At 41.5% G+C, this 19,108-nt stretch overlaps 1 protein-coding gene across 2 annotated transcripts in view; it reads right to left on the reverse strand.

Annotated features, from left to right (window-relative positions):
- asic2 (acid-sensing (proton-gated) ion channel 2) overlaps positions 1 to 15,531 on the reverse strand; it is a 293,170-nt gene extending 277,639 nt beyond the window's left edge. The window contains exons 1-2 of one of the 2 annotated variants that reach the window (XM_068718376.1): positions 15,487 to 15,531; positions 12,293 to 12,913 (exon numbers count right to left, since the gene is read on the reverse strand). In XM_068718376.1, coding sequence (XP_068574477.1) covers positions 12,293 to 12,868 — 576 coding nt within the window. In that variant the 5' untranslated portion in view covers positions 12,869 to 12,913; positions 15,487 to 15,531. Of the gene's footprint in view, positions 1 to 12,292; positions 12,914 to 13,795; positions 14,178 to 15,486 lie in introns of those variants that run through there. The other variant, XM_068718375.1, reaches the window with a different exon arrangement.
- Positions 15,532 to 19,108: the final 3,577 nt, after the last annotated feature.

Below are 19,108 nucleotides of genomic sequence, written 5' to 3' on the forward strand. Positions count from 1 at the left end.
TATGTCATATCTGTGTCATATCTATGTCATATCTGTGTCATATCTATGTCATATCTATGTCATATCTGTGTCATATCTGTCATATCTATGTCATATCTGTGTCATATCTACGTCATATCTGTGTCATATCTACGTCATATCTGTGTCATATCTATGTCATATCTGTGTCATATCTGTGTCATATCTATGTCATATCTATGTCATATCTATGAGGCATATCTAGTATGTCATATCTATGAGACATATCTATGTCATATATATGAGGCATATCTATGTCATATCTATGAGGCATATCTATGTCATATCTACGAGGCATATCTATGTCATATCTATGTCATATCTATGAGGCATATCTATGTCATATCTATGTCATATCTGTGTCATATCTATGTCATATCTGTGTCATATCTATGTCATATCTATGTCATATCTATGTCATAGGTAGAGCCATACAGTTAAGTATGAACTTATAGTTCTGCTTCTCCTGACACTCACTGAACTCATAAGACTCTCAAAATTATTGTGCGACGTTTGCGGCCACTAAACCTGCACAAATGAGACAAAAAGAAAGTGTTTTTTTTTTTTCAACCACAAAATAACTGAACACATTAAACAGGATCACACACCTGAGAACACAGCATCCCAACTTCTGTGTGCACTCGTGTCAGGTGTGAGCTTTCCTTTGTTAGTGTGATGGGTGTTGGCCCTGTCTTCCTCCTCCTCCTCCTCCTCCTCCTTCTGATGGGTCATACGCTAAGTGTCAGTAAAGCTGATCAGGTTTAATGAGAAACTAATTTGCACAGATTTGGTGTCAAACCATCCGAGAGTTCACTGCAGAGAGCGTATGTGGTGGGGAAAAGAATTGTTTACATGAACACAACACATTTTTCAGAGTAAGCTGTTACTGCTTTTATTTACTGGGGATATTTCATGATTTTACCATTTTCAGAAAATATCCCTTGTTTTTACCAGCGGCCTGTAGTCACATCGTGGTAAAACATGTGTGGCAGGTGCAGTTTGGCTCTTGTCAGTGATTTAGCTGATTTAGGCGCATGTGTGTGTGTCTGTGTGTGTGTGTGTGTGTGTGTGTGTGTGTGTGTGTGTGTGTGTGTGTGTGTGTGTGTGTGTTCCTAGTGAATATCGGATAGTATTTTTGCCTGAAATGCCTGTCCCTATTAGTGACATAGGAATATTTACTTGCTACATTGCAGTCATCATTAAGGACCATTTGGGCCCTAATGGGAATGAGTATGTTTTTTCCAAGCAGCAATTACTTTAAATTATGTGTGAACCAGTTGCAGTGAAAGGCCAGCAATAAGATCTTGACTGAACATTCATGCAAGTCTAATTTTTCCTGGAACTGTTCGGTAACAATAAATACAAAATGATCTTATTCGGGAAACAGTTAAGGAGGTCTTACCGTGAAAAGAACAAGGGAATTATTTTCATAAGAAGTCTAATTAAAACATATCTCCTTCCTGTTGAGACTGCGGCTTTGAGCAAATTACAAACTATAATTTGGAACGATCAAGAGGTTTGTGTGAATATTATGACCATCACTTCTGGACCAGCAATCATAACCTGCAAAAAAGAATCCGAGTTGTCATTGTGTGTTCTCTGCCCTTTTATTTTCTGCAGCTAGATGGACTGTGGTATCTGAGTTAATGCTTTGAATTTCACAAAGCTCACTCTGCACATCAATTAGGCCTCAAGGCTAAAGTTACATGAGGTCTCAGATGTTAAAAAAGACTCTTGGTGCACAGCGAAGCCTCATTAAGCTTCACAAGGCAAAGTCATAGGGGTACTGATGAATCCAAAACAAGAGGAAACGGTAATTAAGGTACATGATGAACTGACTCTGGCAACCTTCAGTAATTCAAACAGTGGGGGGGGCGAATTCACAAAGAGTGGATTGCAGCTGCTGAAAGCCTCCTGAACTCCGCAACATCTGTCGTGTCTCAAGTTCCCATTCACAGAAGATGTTGGGCTAATGATGTCACAGCGCCAACACGTCCATTATGTTTTGCAGCCGAATGCACTTTGTCTTTTTTTTTTTTTTGGAGAGGGAAGAAATATATATTTTTTTATCCGTTAACATGATAACCTTATTTTTCACTATATTTTTTTCTCGTTTTTTTTCTCTAATGTATTTTCGAAAATGATATGTAGCAGAGATTTTTTTCCACTTATTTTTCATGACACAACGGTCATTGCATCAGCTCACTGCATCCCAAAATAAATGAGTTTGAAGGGAGCATGTCTAAAATCACTGCTGCCAAGATCACTGGAAAGTCTGCTGTGACGGCGCTTCAGTTACCACCAACTCTATGAATAATAATAATAATTTCATTTTGACTGAGTGTGGCTTTTAGCACTGTTCTTTGTGAATCGGACTATTTGGCTCCATTGCATAGAAAGGGTACACTTGTTGCGCCAATTGTATACACATTACCTAATTTTTATATATGTATTCAAATATCTAAATACATGCTATTGCTTCGCTGCATATTTAGGGCTGCATTTCACCTTTTGCGGGTAGTCTGAGAATTACACTGGTTTCCGCTGCTGAAATGTGACCATTAACTGTTTTCTTTGTCATATATGACAGTAACACCAATATCTTTGGGTTTTGGACTGATGAAGACGTCACCTTAGACTAAATTAAAAGGGTCATTTTTAATGTTATCTAACCGAAGCAGCCTTCCTTCACGTCACTGACTACTATTCAGTGCCTATATTGCCAACAGAACTTCCACAAACTCACTCACTGCACTCACTGTGTCACACAAACAACCACACAGACTTTCAATGACTCTCCATCTGCTCCTCTCATCCTGCCCTTATTATGTTAGCCAGGCGTGAGACGCCACCTCTTTGGGTGTAACGCTCTTCTTCCAGCCTGCTGTAACATCAACACACACATCCACACTGAGCTGAGCCCGCCCTCACACTGAGCGAATGTCCATGTAGATACCAGATCAAACACTGCCTCTGCTGCTCGCCTGCTGTCGCTACACATTAACAACAAGTCTAAAGCTACGACCACCGACCTTCCCGCGTCACGGCTGATGCTGACAACGAGCTGGCACGTCGGCTTCACAGGGATGCACTCATCTCGTCAGAAACACCAGCCGGTATCACCGCCAGCGGTACGGGAAGTGTTGTTGTAGTGTGACACGATGGAGACAGTTACTAATGGCACTAGTCGCCCTACGGTGCTGCACGCGGGATCTCAGGAACGGGAGTTTGGATCCAGATCCGTGGACATCCGAGCAACCGCTCGTTAAATATTGAATGGGGAGGGAGAGCGAGGTGGCAACTGCCAAAACAGAACTGAGTGTGAATGCCGAGGAGGCAAAGTAAAGACGGTAGGACTGAAATAAACTTAGCAAGATATTATTAGACTGATAGAGGTAGAAAGAAGGAAAGGACCAGGCGACAACAGTTGAAAGTGAGACACATTTGTTTGCACTTTGGCCAGTGTTTCTATGTTACTGATTTACTGAAAGATGTTTTCTATCAAATGGAAGTTTCACGCTTGGAAAAAAGACATCCTTAGAGTTATAAGAAAGGATTAGACTTGATAAAATATTCACCCAAATGAGCTCTCAAAGGATAAGTGTGGTGAATCCACAGAAGCGCATGCTGGCCTAATATAAAGGAAGGTTAGAAGTTCAGATTTATGCCAGCCAGCATATCAAACACCATCTGAAATCAGTCTGTTATCCAAGGATTTTGTGTTTCTTGCCATGAAGAAGAGCATTTCATCAGGCAGACGCTTCAAAGTCAGTGCCATCGCAAGCTAAACTAAGTGAGGAAATGGGGACATGCTGCGCACTGCGTATGCCGTCACCTTGTGTTTTCTGGGTTGTTTGTCTCTGGTGTCCCCATGGTAACAAGGTTTATGTAGCTGGTCTGTGGTTTTTTGCAGACTGTTCATCTGGAGGTCAGGGGTGTAAGGTCCATTCACTCAGCTGTTTGTGATTACACAAACAAACATGAAGCACACTGTTGTTCATGCAAGCTTTGCTTTGTTTCCTCCACAGTGCAGCTGTCACATTACTGGGTCACTGAACAACAAAATGTATTTTTTTAAACAGCAGTAAACATCCAGTTTTAGGAGCAGAGTAGCAGAAAAACCTAATAACACAACACTGACATATTATAATTTTATAACTTTAAGTTGTTATAGCAAATGTGCTATGAAACAGTGACCCAATACAGAACCATCACACAGAGAGAAGCATTAGCAATCATGAGGATTTGAGATTATGAGCACCAGATTAATGTGTAATATTTATACTATCATTTTTTTTAAGTCATAATCAATTAATCAGCAACTGTATGTGATGAACTCAGCTGACTGTTGAAACCCATTTATCATGCCTTTAGTCTTTTCTTATCCTACAATGACGGCCTAACATACAATAAAAAGAAAGTCTCCGGTCAAACACAAATAGCCGAGACAGAAAATCAATCCAACTTTGGCCTCATGGGGCCAATGTCTGTGATTTCAAATCATGCTGTCCTGCACACAAGCATCACTTTGACAAAAAGAGCGCACATCGTCCTGACACCGATGTGAGAGTCTTTCCAGCAGTCGGACCTGGAGACAGGGAGGGCAACGGTGCTGGCAGGTGGAGCTGTTCAAGACATAGCTTGACATTTAAAGTTTGAGTCTGGTATCTCAGCAGACTGAAAAGTCCCATTGGTAATGCAAATTATAGCAACCTCTTCAGATATTCTCTGCATTTTTCCAACAAGAGAGCATTGCAGAAAAGCAACCTCTAAACTGTGTCAACAATGTGAAGCAGCCAACATGTCTGGGAATGTACGGTTTGATTAACTGACTGAAACAAAATAAAACGGTTCGTGAGTTAATCTGATTCAACAAGTCCTTACCAACACTCCCATGTGTGCCACATGTGCTTAGAGGATAAAAGTAAAGACACTCCAACTCAACATATCAAGGTATCCGTTTAAACAGAGATCACTTTCCATCAAAGCCCCCTAAATCTCTTTACTTCAGCAAATGGACCCGTGAGGCCCAGAGCACACATCTCTCAGGTGACTCTCCTGGGCAGCTTTCAGAGATTAAAAAGAGAAAGAGTCTAAAAGAGTCCGTCAGTCTGTTTAAGGTGGTCGTGGGACTTTTTTTTTTTTCTCAACACCAGTTCAGGTTTGAGCAGTTAGATGTTGAGTAAGCTCTTCTGTTCAGGCAGCTTATCGAGGATCCTGACGTAGCCAATAAGCTCTCACACTCCATACAAATGTAACGCCAGAACCCAGGTACAACACCCCATCAATAAAAATAAGTGCTTAGTTGACACCACGAAAACAACTGTTGGTTACATTTTTAAATGTAACAATACTTCAAATCGGCTTATCAGCTTATATTAAGGCAGTGTTTTTTCATTCTGCCCCAGGATGCTGACCTTACTGTCTGAAGAGGGAAGTAAATAAAAAGAGGATTTCCTAAGCAGATCAATAAAGCATAAAATCATCATTACCATGCAAGACGCGGTGTGTCTGGAAGCTAACTACTGATGCCAAAAGCAACACATACACACGCAGAACAAACCCAGACTGACTACATGTGACAGCACGTTACAACACAACCCAACAGACACGTGAATATATACCCACCAGCACATTAATGCACACGCAGACACACACACACACACACACACACACACTTGCATCTCCTCCTCCTCCTGGGGCCATGATGAAGTAATAGGCCACACTCCTCTCTTCTCTTCCTGCTTCCTCTTCTCTCTTTGCAGGTGTGAATGCAACATCAAACCATGACTTCATGTCCCGACGTCTCCTCTCCTGAGCCACTGACACAGCTCTCTGCCATAAACCTCTCATTTTATGTCCTGCTTAAAAGACCACCGGGTGAATAACTACACCAGAAAATGAAACATAATTATCTAACAATATATATTAGGGATGTCTAAAGCTGAACTACAAGATCAGCCATTTTTGATTGATTCGTAGTGACTATATAAAGTCCATTTATTCATTTCCAAACTACAGTTCAATCCCACGGACCTCTGTTAACGGCACACAAAATTATTTAACGCATTCCAGCAAAAAGGGTCATTTTATGTCCACTTCTGCTGCACTTTGAAAGTGAACCACACCTCTAAAGTGTGGCTCCTGGTCGAACTGCGTTTGAACTTGACATTGTGTTCATGCTGAGCATACAGAAACTGTCTAAATGCTGTGCATAGTTTCTCCTGCTACAACAGATCCATACTAATGCTTATCTTTCCATTAACACTATCTGACATACTATATTATAGCCCATGCTAAAGCTATTTAGCTGTGAAACATACACTGCCATTCAAAAGTCTGGCATTGTCCGCCACAAAAGCTTGATTTCTTAAAGCCAAATGGCCATTCTAGTTTTTTGAATGCTCTTTCATGCTTTTTAAGTTGTAGAAAGTCCTTTTCACAAATTGATGGTATTTTATGAAGGGTTTGCAACAGAAACCTAAACGAACAGCTGAAAGTGCAGAAAGTGACAAAGATCCCTCAGAGCAACAGTTCAATAAGAATAAAAGAAATCATCAGTCATCGGTAAAGTAAACTGGAAGCTTGGCATCAAAATGTCTGCCGACTTAAACACAAATACACAATAATACACAATAATGCCTATAACAAGCTGGAATATTAACAGGTAAGTTGTTGAAGCAAAGCTCCTCTTAAAACCTCACAATAGAAATAGAAGGTTAGAGTTCAGGGTTAGCACTGTTGGAATATCAGCTGAATATACTATGGACAGACAAATCACAGGTTAAACCTCTTCAATCTAATCACTGGGTAGACTGCAGAGGGCCCAACGAAAAAACACTACTCAAAATATGTTATAAATGATCTTACACAATATATATAAAAAGGTAAACATTCATTCAGTCCTAACATGCTTTGTGTTTAAGATAATTCAAGTGAGATTGAACATGTTTCTTATGTCAACACAACACAGGAGCCATTACCACAAGGCCACCATGTTGTCTGCTACATTAATACTGTCCTAGTTTGACGAAGAGGAAGAGGAGCTCTGTATTGATTGGCTTGTGCTTTTGCCGCTTAGTCCCTCCCTACACTTCATGTAAAGCTCAGGTCAGGGCAAAAGTAAAAGCTTTTTTCTGCAGTGTGTACACTGTTAGCTCACACAGGAGTCAAGTCTGCAAGACCGTTTGACATTTGTGCATCTTTTTCATGAAGCACTTCACTGAAGCGCATAAAGCTCTGGAAATAGATGAATGGAATCATGGGTTTTTTTCTTCCTGTTGGACAGAAAAAACAAACGCATTACTCTGTTCCAACATGCCAACCAAATTAATCATTTCATTAAATCACTAAGCCAATAATCTCCAGTACTGCCCCAAATCAGAATCAGTTGTTGTGAGGGTGAGGAAAACCCTTGATGGGGAAATTGCTGCTCATTTAAGCCTCACAACAACACACACTACAACATCAGCCTAGCACTAACCACCACTGCAGACAGCTGCAGTGTCTATCACATAAGCACCATCCACACTGCACTCTCTCCGTCTGTGGCTGCACTCCAGCTTCTCTTCCGAGCTGGTTAAGCAGCACAGGTTGCTGCTGCCTCTCCGGGCCCTTTAGAGAGGCGTGCTGGTGGGTGGCAGCGGTGCTTTTACATGCCCTTTAAAAAAGAGAGACTCAGACACGTCGCCTGCCGGGAATGCAAAATGCCATGGTAATGCCACGTTAGTGATTAATACAGTACATCCTCTAAAACCTAATGTGATGCATTGGCTTTTCAAATGTTGAGAAAATGGAATCTGAAAGTGATAGAAATGCAGTAGTAGCGGTCAGAGGAGCAGGAGGAGGGGGAGGACGGATTAGAAAGCAAACCATCCTCCCACGATGGGTGAGTGACAGTAGTCTTGTTCCGCTCTGCTGGTGAGAGCGAGGAGAATGAAGCCTTGCAATAATCAGACAGTGGAGTGCTAAGGCCACAGGTTGTGTTTAATGGCTAATTACTGTTGCTGTAAACAGCCAGCATCATTATATCTGCGGAGCCATTTTCAACAAGGCTCTGGTCAGAGGAAAAGATGAGTGGCTAATTAGTGTCTGTGTGATACAGAGCTCAGAGTCTGGCTGCTATCGGGCTTCACATTAAGGCTGAGAGTGTGATGTGGATATATATAAATATATTTAACTGTAGCATGCAGTGGGTGCAGGTCAGACACACTGAGCTGATTCACTCTGGCAGACACTGATGTGTCTTGTCAGTGTGATCAATCAGCATTTAATCTCGGTTGTAGTAATACACGACAAAAGAAACGCGGGCACGGTGAAGTCCGCTAAATCACGTATACGTGATCAACGTCCTCTGACAACATTACACCTTCTTAAAGCTGGGTGATGTGAAACAAATCATAATGTTTATCACAGAGAAAATATTTAGCGTAAGTGATAAGGCACCCAGACCAGGTCATGATCAATTCAGTTAATAGATGATGATAGATGATAGGGGTGTAAATCAAAAGTGTGTAGGACTTTAGAGTTTTTATATTTGAATAAGTTATGTCAACTGCTTGCAATAATGTAAACACACAAAGGCAAAAATGTGACATTTCTTCATGCTAAACTTGCAAAAATATTTATTTTTTTAGTATTTCTCAATCCTCAAATGTGTGATGATGCTATATACTGAGCTGGTCATTCCACAGCTGAAAATGTAAATGTTGTAAATACCTCAAACATATAATTGCGATTTCTGTTGTGCAATTTCTTGCTGGATTTAGACTCTAGGCCTCCATAACTCAGCTTGTTAGTTGTTCTTTTTTAGGATTATTAATTTGTACATTAGAATTTGGTAAAAATGATAATTGAATATCATCATGATATGATTTAACTTATTAAGCCTTAAGCGACAGACAAACGATAAAATTACATTTGATTTTCTGGATATTTTCCCTTCAGCAGGTTTGTAAAAATGTCTCACTGATACACAGTCACACCTTACTGGTAAGTAAGTAACTAACTTACCAAATTATGAAGTACCTTTCAAGAGAATGAAATACAGCACCCGACACAGAAAGAATAAAACACCATAGAATATAAATAAATTAAAGAAATAAACCTACACAAAAGCAAGTTTAAACAGGTGGACAGGTGGGCTGTACTGTACTAACTGGGTCAGAGCTGTACTCTGAGCACGAAGCATCCATATTGAAAGAAACACATGGCCGACTGGACAGGCTTTTGTACAGATCACCAGAAGGATGCTGCATGCTGCTCGAGTTATGCTCTCCTTTTTGGCAGCCATTAGCAGTCTGCGCGTTTGAAAAAAAACAAAAAGCTACAAACTATCCAACGGCCGCACATAATACATGCATATAGGTGGAAAAGTGCACACCTATGCTGCCGCTTCCCTTTTGTACAGCACTCTGCTCCAGTTCCATCAGTCACATCACACTGACTCCCACAATCCTCCCTACGGTCATTCATCACAATGTCAATCAAACGCTGACTCGGGTCCCTGGAGTGTCACAGTAATGTTGTCCCTCTGTGTGTGTGTGTGTGTGTGTGTGTGTGTGTGTGTGTACTCATTCATGTATGCATATATATTTTGATGTGTCTGTTTGTCTGAACGCATGTGTCTGTGTGCATTCATGCATGTGGTTTTTTCTATTTTTGGTGGCCTCTTTTGTTTTTTCGTTGTTTTTTTCTCTCCTCTCAGAAGGCGGCGGAGACATGAAGGTGTGTCTCTGCGGTGACAGAGAGAGGAGAGAGGGAGCGAGGAGAAGTCAGGAGGAGCTCAGCAGCAGCAACAGGCAGAGGGCAAAGAGGATGACGGTGCCTCCTAGTAGCCGCTCTGTCAACATGATTATCTGTGAACCCAGCTCGAGGTCAAAGGCGCATCACACAACATGCAAGACGGTTACTGAGGGCGGTCAGAAAGAGGCTCGCTGGGCTGCGTGGCGAGGCACTGACGGAGCCAAGCTAGCATTGTATTCACTCCCGAATGATTCAACTGAATTAAATCAAGAAAATGTTCTCCTGTCGGACTTGTAGCTTGGCTGCAGGCTCGCTGCAATATGGATCAAAACTCCAGGCTAAGCATCCGTCCGAGAGCATGACTAAAAAAATCACCACGGCCAACATGTGATTCCCCTGTTGTTGTTTTTCCAATCAACCTTGAAGACATCAATCCACAAGTAAAGCTTTAATGTCTCAGATTATACACAGCGAAGGTGCTATAACGCTGCTGCTCTGCCCTGCTGACGACAACGGTCTCCGCTCTCCACAAAATGAAGACCTCATCAAAGCAGATCGGATCCCAGAGGCGGCTCCGTGGCTGTGCATGCTTCGCTGGTCAGTTTTGAGACCCGACAAAACAGACAGAACATCTCGTTAATACAGATTTGTATCAGCTGGGCTCTGTGTACGAGCTTTAAATAGACAGTCGGCCTGCTAGTTAGGCAGCTGCCCATGACGTGAGGCCGTCCCATGATGCATACAGTATGCTAGAACTCCATAGAACGAAGGAATTGAAGGAAAACAAAAGAGCTGACTGCAGATTTTAATGTATTTTTCTATTGTACCAGGAAGTCATTGGTTTCCACTCATTGCTTTGCAGTGAAACTAAGTTAAGTCTGCCAACTCAGACCAATTATTCAAGCAAAGATGGTTAAAAATGCAACACATTATCAGGGCCCGGCTTCTCTAATGACAGGATTTGCTGTTTCTCTTGACATATATCATAATGTTATCAACTCTGGTCAGACAAAACACTAAGGTTATCCCCTTGGGCACTGACAAGTTGCAATGGGCATTTTGGTCAAGTTTGTTGACATTTATTATAACAAGCGATCAATCAATTAATCAAAAAAATGAACTAGGAGAATAATCGATAATGAAACTAAAGTCTAGTTGCAGTCGGTATCTGACATCTTTTATCAAATCTTTTCTGTCTTCCCACGCTTAGTAGCACAGAGCACCGTACGACCATTCAGGTAACGTCAGCAAGCTCATTCAAATGCTGCATTCATTGGATGAATTTGTTGCATTCAAATGCAGCATTAGTTTGTGGTGACCATTGCTTTTACCAAACCGTCTGCAGTCAGCACAGAAGTGCTAACGCTAGTTAATGATGTGCTAACGTAGCTCCACAGGTTTTTACGTAGAAACGTAACATTTTAGAAACGCATCTCTCTATTATCAGTATAACTATTACAAAACGTTTAACAAGAACTTGCTAAAGTTCTTGTTAAACTTGCTTCCAAAATCCCCCAAAAACAGCCTGAAAATCTGAAATGATAGCATGAGAGTCGATGGAGCAGAGCCAGATAATAGACCCGGTCAGAGCTGGCCGATGCTATGCTGCGATTGGCCAGTCCACGTTCGAGGGGCGGGACTTAATGAAGAGTCAATTCCGATACCTCCATTCAATACTGAGTACTGATCAGATACTAGTGCTCCAAGTTCCAAACTTAAAATCTGTATCAGGAATGTAACTGAGAAAAGAACACTAGTCTGAGGAACTGTCAGTATGCAACAAGTGGGTGTTCACAATGCTGTTTTAATTTGCCAGAAATTGCTCGCTTTGATCTGCCAAAAAAGTATTTGCGTCGACATATAGGCCTTAAGATCAATTTCACCAACATAATACAATCTCTCTCTGGTTGTATATCATCAGGTTTTACAAGCACAATATTGATACAGAATCAGTAAATAAGCAACATTTGAGGGAGAAATTAACACCAAAAGCAACCAACCGAATAATGGCACACTTTGGCTGCATGTCTCTCTGTCTCTCCTGTATTACCAAACAATTACCAGCAAGTACACAAACATCCTTTAACTTCTTGGCTGGAGAAATGAAGGAACAGCTTTGAGAGAATTTACTATTCACTATGGCCCGAGACAAACCAATTACTTTCCTTCAGTGACAATAATGCTGACGACCTGTTGCAGATCTGTATATGCCAGTAAGCACAATGCTATTATGTGAAGGCTGAGGACAACAACAAGGCAACAGCAGAAAACGTCTTTGCAGAACAAAGCTTGAGAGCCGACCTGAGTCTGAAAGAGAAAAACCCAGCAGGAGAAACCCAGCGTAGCAGTGTGGGAGGGAAAGAGCAGCTATCAGCATACATCAAGTCATTTTGCTGGCAAAAATCATCCATCTCTGGAAACTTGCAAGACTCAACACCTCCCAAGCAGAACCCTCTGAGGGCTGGGATGCTGCAAAAAGGCTCTAACCCCAGCAGAGTTGACATTTAAAAGAAGACATGAATGGACTCACGGTTTTGAAGTCGCTGTGGCTGCATTCTTGGCCTTGGTAACGGCAGTAGAGCATCATCTCTTTGAGGTCGTGGCCGACCCTCTCGATGAACTCCTTCATGCTGAACGCCTTGGGCCTGTAGGCGGTGAAGTTGGCTTTCTCCTCCAGAAATGCCAGCACGTCGGGCTCGGCCAGGTGCGGCTGGGGGATCGCCAGGTGCACGTCCAGCAGGCCCAGCAGCTCCCCGGCGTGGTACAGGTCATTGCGCGTCAGGCGGCTGAAGCGGTAATCGTTGAGGTTGCAAATGGTCACGGCGGGGAAGACCAGGCTGCATGACACCACGGCGTCCATGCTGGTCACGTGGGGGTAGGACAGGAAGTAGGCCAGGCGCTCGGCGCTCTCCAGGACCAACAGTCCCAAGCAGGCCAGCAGAGCTGCGGCCCAGAGCAAACGGCGCACGCTGGGCTGACCATACGGGAAGATGAAGCGCAGGCCGTGCAGCGTGCTGGCGTGAGCGAAGGCCTGCCAGGAGGTGGGGTGCAGGATGGAGCTCTCGTGGCTACCCTGACTGCCACAGCTCTCCTTCAGATCCATCATCAGCCCTCCAGCCCCTCAGCCGGGGAGCCCCTGGTGCACTCACACCTGCACACACACACACACACACACACACACACAGAGAGAGGGAATGCCAATAAAAGACTCAAATGTACACCCCATAACCATATTGAGCATATTGATGAAGCAAGAGAGGAGCCAGAGAGAGAAAGAGAGAAGAAAATGGGCAGAAAGTACAGGCATCAAAGAGTAAAAGACGAAGAGGTAAAAAGATATGAGGCAAATCAGAGCACTGCGACAGCTCTTACAGAAAACATGATAAAATACAGAAAAATAACTTTAAAGCAAAGAACTGACAAAGAAGAGGAAGTATACATAAGGAGGACATGATCTCCACAACCCAAATAACTACTACGGAGTGTCAGAGACGGAGGAGAAAGATGCTCCCTTCGGGGCATCCCTCTCCTTTCCACCTCCACTCTCAATCACTCCCTTGAGCTCAGAGTTACTGTGGCTGCCAGCCTGCCTGTGGCTCCTATTACACCCCCAACACACACACACACACACACACACACACACACACACACACACACACACACACAACACACACTCGACCCAAATCCCAAAGTGCCTCCACCCCCCCCCCAACCCTCCCCTTCGCCTCCATCCTCTGTCGCCCTCTGTGACTGCTCGATTCCATTGACAAAAATTCCCAGAGGTAAGTCCTCTGTGACACCCGGGGCAAGAGGTGAGAGTCACTTAAGCCGCAAGCCAATCAAAGCCGCCTCTGTGTATTTAACATCCCGACTCATCTCCATTCAAAAACACACACACACACACACACACACACACACACACACACACTCACGCTGTAACTCATGCACGAGTATGCACTCAAATTGACACAAACACACGTCCAGGCTTCTCTGGATTCTTCCGTGCACACAAACTAATGACAAGCCTAAGCACCTCTCTCGTTCAGCCTAGCGCGAAGACATCCAGCCGGCGCGAGTGTGTGTGAGTCTGAGAGTGCACGTGTGTGTGTGTTTGTGCGTGTGTGTGAAAGAGAGAGCGAGCGAGAGAGAGAGAGAGAGAGAAAGAGAGTGAAAGAAAGAGAGAGAGAGAGAGAGAGAGAGAGAGAGAGAGAGAGAGAGAGAGAGAGAGAGAGGGCGAGCCGTTGATGATCAGAGCCGCTGGTTAGTCTTGCATGCCGATCCAAACTCCTCCCGTTTTCCTCTGGCCAGATACATCCGCTTTCCCTTCTCTTCCCAGCTCATCTGTGGCGGCGGCGAACACAACAGCGGAGCAGGGAGAGACGGGAGGCGCACACACCAACACACACATGCTCGCACTGAGAGGAGAGAGCGAGAGAGAGGGGCCGGGGGGAGGAGGAGGAGAGGGGAGAGAGAAGACAGCGCTCTCCTCCTTTTTCCTCTCTCTGATTGAATGTGTCCTTCTTCTTCCAACCTTCCATCTTCTCATTTGTCTCTCAGTCTTTCATATTTCCACATCTCGTTTGTCACCACAGACGGAGAGATGGATGGATGGATGGATGGATGGAAAGCGGGAGGCTGTCGGTGAGACAGCTAGTAGAGGGGAAAACAGCGGTGGTTGCTTGGTCGGGGGCGGGGGGGGGGGGATGTCATGGGAAGTGAAGCAGAAGCAGAGATGGAGGAGTAAAGGAGGTTGAAGGGAGGGATGAAGACAAAAATAAGACAAGAAAACAACAAAAAAGAAGCGAGCGAATAAGTGTGGTCACACATAGGAAAGTAATTCAGACACAGAACATCACATTCACAGGGAGAGAGGAAAAAACTGAACAATGCTGGATCTATGATTTTTATTTAATTTTTTTAACAAACACAATCATGTTTGATAAGGATCCCTTAAATTAGAGGATCATAACCAAACAGAAGGTTTTGTCCAAAACACTAACAGCAAACATAGAAGGGAAATAGGAAACAGGACATATTTAATTTGTATCAGTAACATATATGAACAACAAAATATATGTAGCATGTATAGGCGAGTATGTAGGATTTGAGATGAATAACACTAAAATACATATGAATAACTGTACATAACCACTTACCCTATTTAAATAAAGCATTACATCAACGATTCAGCATTTATTCCAGCACCCTTGCACTACTGTACTTTTACACAAATAGTTTTGCTTGTTTATATACATCTTATGTTGTTAATCATTGTGGCTTTCTATATAAACACTGTACCTGTGTTTAGTTGTACCTATCTTTGTTAGCTTTGATTTTAGCTGTACGTCTACTTCTATGTTTATTCCTGAAAATTGTTGTTGAACATGTAACTGTCCTTGTATGTGCATATAAAGTCTATTCTGATTATATTTTTCACCAATCAATAATTCCTCTTCACAACACAACACACCTTAAAGTTTAAGTGTTAGCTAGCCTATGCTAATTATCAGAATGATAGATAAAGTTATTTAGATAAATAAATAGATAGTTAGCTTAGGAACTTAGGTAGCATATCTAGTTAGCTAGCTCTCTTAGCCGTACAGAACTTTACAAAGATGGTTTTCTTACAATTAAAATATGTTCACTGGGTTAAACGTTGACTTCGTCTTCATATGGGTCGAAATGTTACCGTTAATTACCGTTAATTAACGTTAATGGTCTCACCTGTTGCCGTTGTGGAACTCACAGTCCAGCTTCCGGTTGGTGCCGCCGACCCGTTGTTTAACTCCTCCTCTTCATCATTTTGAAACAAATTCATCCTTTAATGGTGCATTGGATAGGACTCCTAAAAAGTAATTCGGGTAACTTAATACAGACAAGCTTTCATGAGTTTGTATCCTCAGACCGTCCACCTGCAGGTCTCCAGTAAAAATTTGAAAACAGTAAATAAACCGAAAGATGGAAGTTTTTGGTACAAAATAAAAGCAAATTAAATAGAAAATACGAAGGATAGAAATAAATATACCTCACAACAAACCTGAGCTATATAATGAATGATGAACAATAATATGTATAATTCAACTTAACAGCTTTGTTTAACTGAACAATAGTCCAAATTTGGGAAATGGTTTAACAATTTGATTCAGTGTGAAACACATACTATCTGTGACTTCTTTGGGGTTTTTTTGCTTCAGCTAAATAACAACTTGTTGCAAAATTGTGAAATTGTCTGTCAAATTCTGGTATGCGTCCTAACATTTAAAATACAACAACATGTAGATGAATATGGCACACTTTCATAACTTTACCAATAGAATCAATCATTTTTGTAGCCAAGAATATCAAAACTACACAAAATGTGTTTTGGAATGCAAAAATTGTGTTGAGTCTTTTATGATGATTGTTTATGATGAATATATGTTCATATTAGGTACTGTACATCTGCTTACACATGATATAAGAGGGTGTGCTTAATTTTAATCTTGGGGTATCTGCTCATCACTTTGCGCTTCACACTAAGTTCAGCAATTTGCAACAAAACAGAAACCTTGATTAAAAGTAAAGAATGACTGATGAGTATTGTATTTTCATTCTTCGCTCATTTACACACACACACACACACACACTGTCAGTCGATCACACTTTCTCGCAAATGAAATTTGCTGTGGTCTCAGACAGCTGCAGGGTTTGCTGGTTCTTTAACAACTTAATTAAGCAAATCTCCCCTTTTTCCACCGAGGTAATGAACGTAGTTTTACACGGATTAAACCGTCTCCGGGGTTGAAAATAAGACTTTATACTTTAGCAATCTTATCTGCCTTTATCTATCCAGCCAATTTTCCAGCCATGAGATTATTTTAGGCGGGAGTCTTTAATTTGCAAGGTGTTAATGCAAAAACACCTATTTTTAAACCCTTTGAAATATAAGTCTGAATTTACTCTTTATGTCGCAGAGTAAAGGCTTACATATTCAAAGCAAATCTAAACAAGGAGATGGCAAATTAATGGTAACCCAAGTTTCTTAATAAGCCTACAATACAGTACCAGTCTCAATCTTGGCATAGAATTTCCCATTCTGTTGAACTCTTGCATTAAATATTCCTGGTTTGATGATAACGTCCAACATGTTGCTTGAAAATCTCCCATAGATGTGAAGTTGTGTTGAGATCTAGTCACTGTGAAGGCCAAAGCAAATTATTCACATGATTTTAATGCTCATCAAACCGTCTCAATGACCCATTCTGCCCTGTGAGGAGAGGCATCCGTGTCGGCTTTGTTTCTCCACTCATATATTCAGTGTTTCTCCTTTAATGAGTCACCCATCTGAAGTAGGCTTCGTACACTGCAGCCTGCGTAAATACATGCCCAGTATATTATATCTACAGAATAGAATACATTAACTGCAATGCTCTATTAAAAACTTTAATATAATAGTACATTTTCCCTATTTCTTTATCGTGTATCTTCTCATTTCAGGGTTCAAAGTTCCTTCTTGATCTTGGAAACCGCAGTTGACAAACCATTCTCACTTCAAGGTTCATTTAGTAGCTGTTCTGGAGCTTTCAATCATATCACATGTCCTTTATCAGAGGATTGTAGCTGTTGTAAATGTTTAAATTAAAATTCTTCTGAGCACTTTAACTTTGACTTGCTTGTCCACTTTGGCTTAAAAATGTAACATTCCTTCTTTAACTTTCTAAACATGAATTAAATAAAATCAAAAGTTCCAGAGTAGCAAGTAATCGGACCTTTAAGTTGGATAGTTTTGTCAACTCTTGAACCTCAACTTTTAAACCATAAGAGATGAGATATCAATTAAGTGCTCAGGGAGAAGAACAACAGAAGATTTGAACACATACAATTCAATGACAACTGAGCAAACTCCATCTGCTGATGAAGATCATGTGATATGATCTAAAGCTCCAGAATAGCTACCAAATTGACCCTGAGGTGAGATTGTTTTGTGAACCTATAGTTTATCAATTTACCAGTTGGTTTTTTTATCCAACACCTACAGTATATTTGCCTGAACTATATAAGGTTACATTACACTACACCTGTTATTGGTCCAATTGTTATTAGTGTAAATAACATTCCATGTTTACTAGTGTCAGTTTTTATGAATGGGCCGTGTTGCCTGTATTTCATAGCTTCTATTGCAACAAACTAAAAGCACGTTGTTTGATTCTTATAGATTAGTTCGTCATTTCCCCCCATCGTGAGTGAAGAACCACACAACACTAGCAGCTGAAAATACTGTTGTTGGATATTTCAGGGGTCTTTATCCAAATCTCAGAGTTAACAGTACTTTACATCAGCGATGAGAAAGCTCTCTTTCCTCTTTGGACTCAAAACCAGAGTAAACCACAGATAAGAAACTTTTTTTTTTTTTAAATCTTACATTTTTGGGGGGGGGTCAGTGGGAACTTCTTATACTATGTATGGCAAGACTGAAAGCGTAATTACCCTTTTGGACCATCTTAATGGATTATGAAAAATAATAAGCCCTTACGAGAGAGATAATTTGGATGTGGAAGTAGCTACCAGAATTGGCGAGACTGGGCCCAGTTGATTGTTACCTCTGGCGAGAGCCGATTGAAGTTGAAGGGCAAATTATTCCAGACGTGTGAGCAGTAGCTGTGGACTTGCTGGAATCGACCACCTCCCCATTTGGGAAGGTCTTAATTGGTTGATGCACAGATAAAGGAAGGAGCAACCTCTGCGCATACGTGTGCACGTGCACACACACACACACACACACACACACACACACACACACACACACACACACACACACACACACACACACATTAAGACGGATAGTTTCAAAGAGCCTTGTTCTGGTCAAATTAAGTTTCCTTCCAATTAAGAGTTTTATCATCAGGTCTGTTAACTGGGTGTTCGATGTCTCATGAACTTGACTAATGACGTCCACTAGGATCTGAACTGCTAGTGCTACCCTGCTGCTGGCATCAACACTAATGCGACATAGACAACATTATGTATATATTTATATGCATATATATATATATATATATATATATATATATATATATATATATATATATATACACACACACTACTGCTTTTTGCACTTCTGGTTAGATGCTAAACTGCATTTTGTTGTCTCTGTACTTTTACTCTACAATAACAATTTAGTTGAATCTAATCCATCTAATCTAATGGCCAGAATGAGAGCAGTTTCATTAAAGACTAATTCCCCTGTCTGCGATTGTTTCATTTGAAGAATTTTAAGAGGCCTGAGGGGAGACAGTATCAGCATTTCTCATTAAATAAAAAAAGATTAAAGACAATTTAGAAAAAAAAGAACATAATTTTGCGTAAC

The sequence above is a fragment of the Cebidichthys violaceus genome, unplaced genomic scaffold (genome assembly GCF_023349555.1).
Source record: "Cebidichthys violaceus isolate CVI_PGR_0920_01 unplaced genomic scaffold, fCebVio1.0.p SCAF_23, whole genome shotgun sequence".
Classification (NCBI taxonomy): Eukaryota; Metazoa; Chordata; class Actinopteri; order Perciformes; family Stichaeidae; genus Cebidichthys; species Cebidichthys violaceus.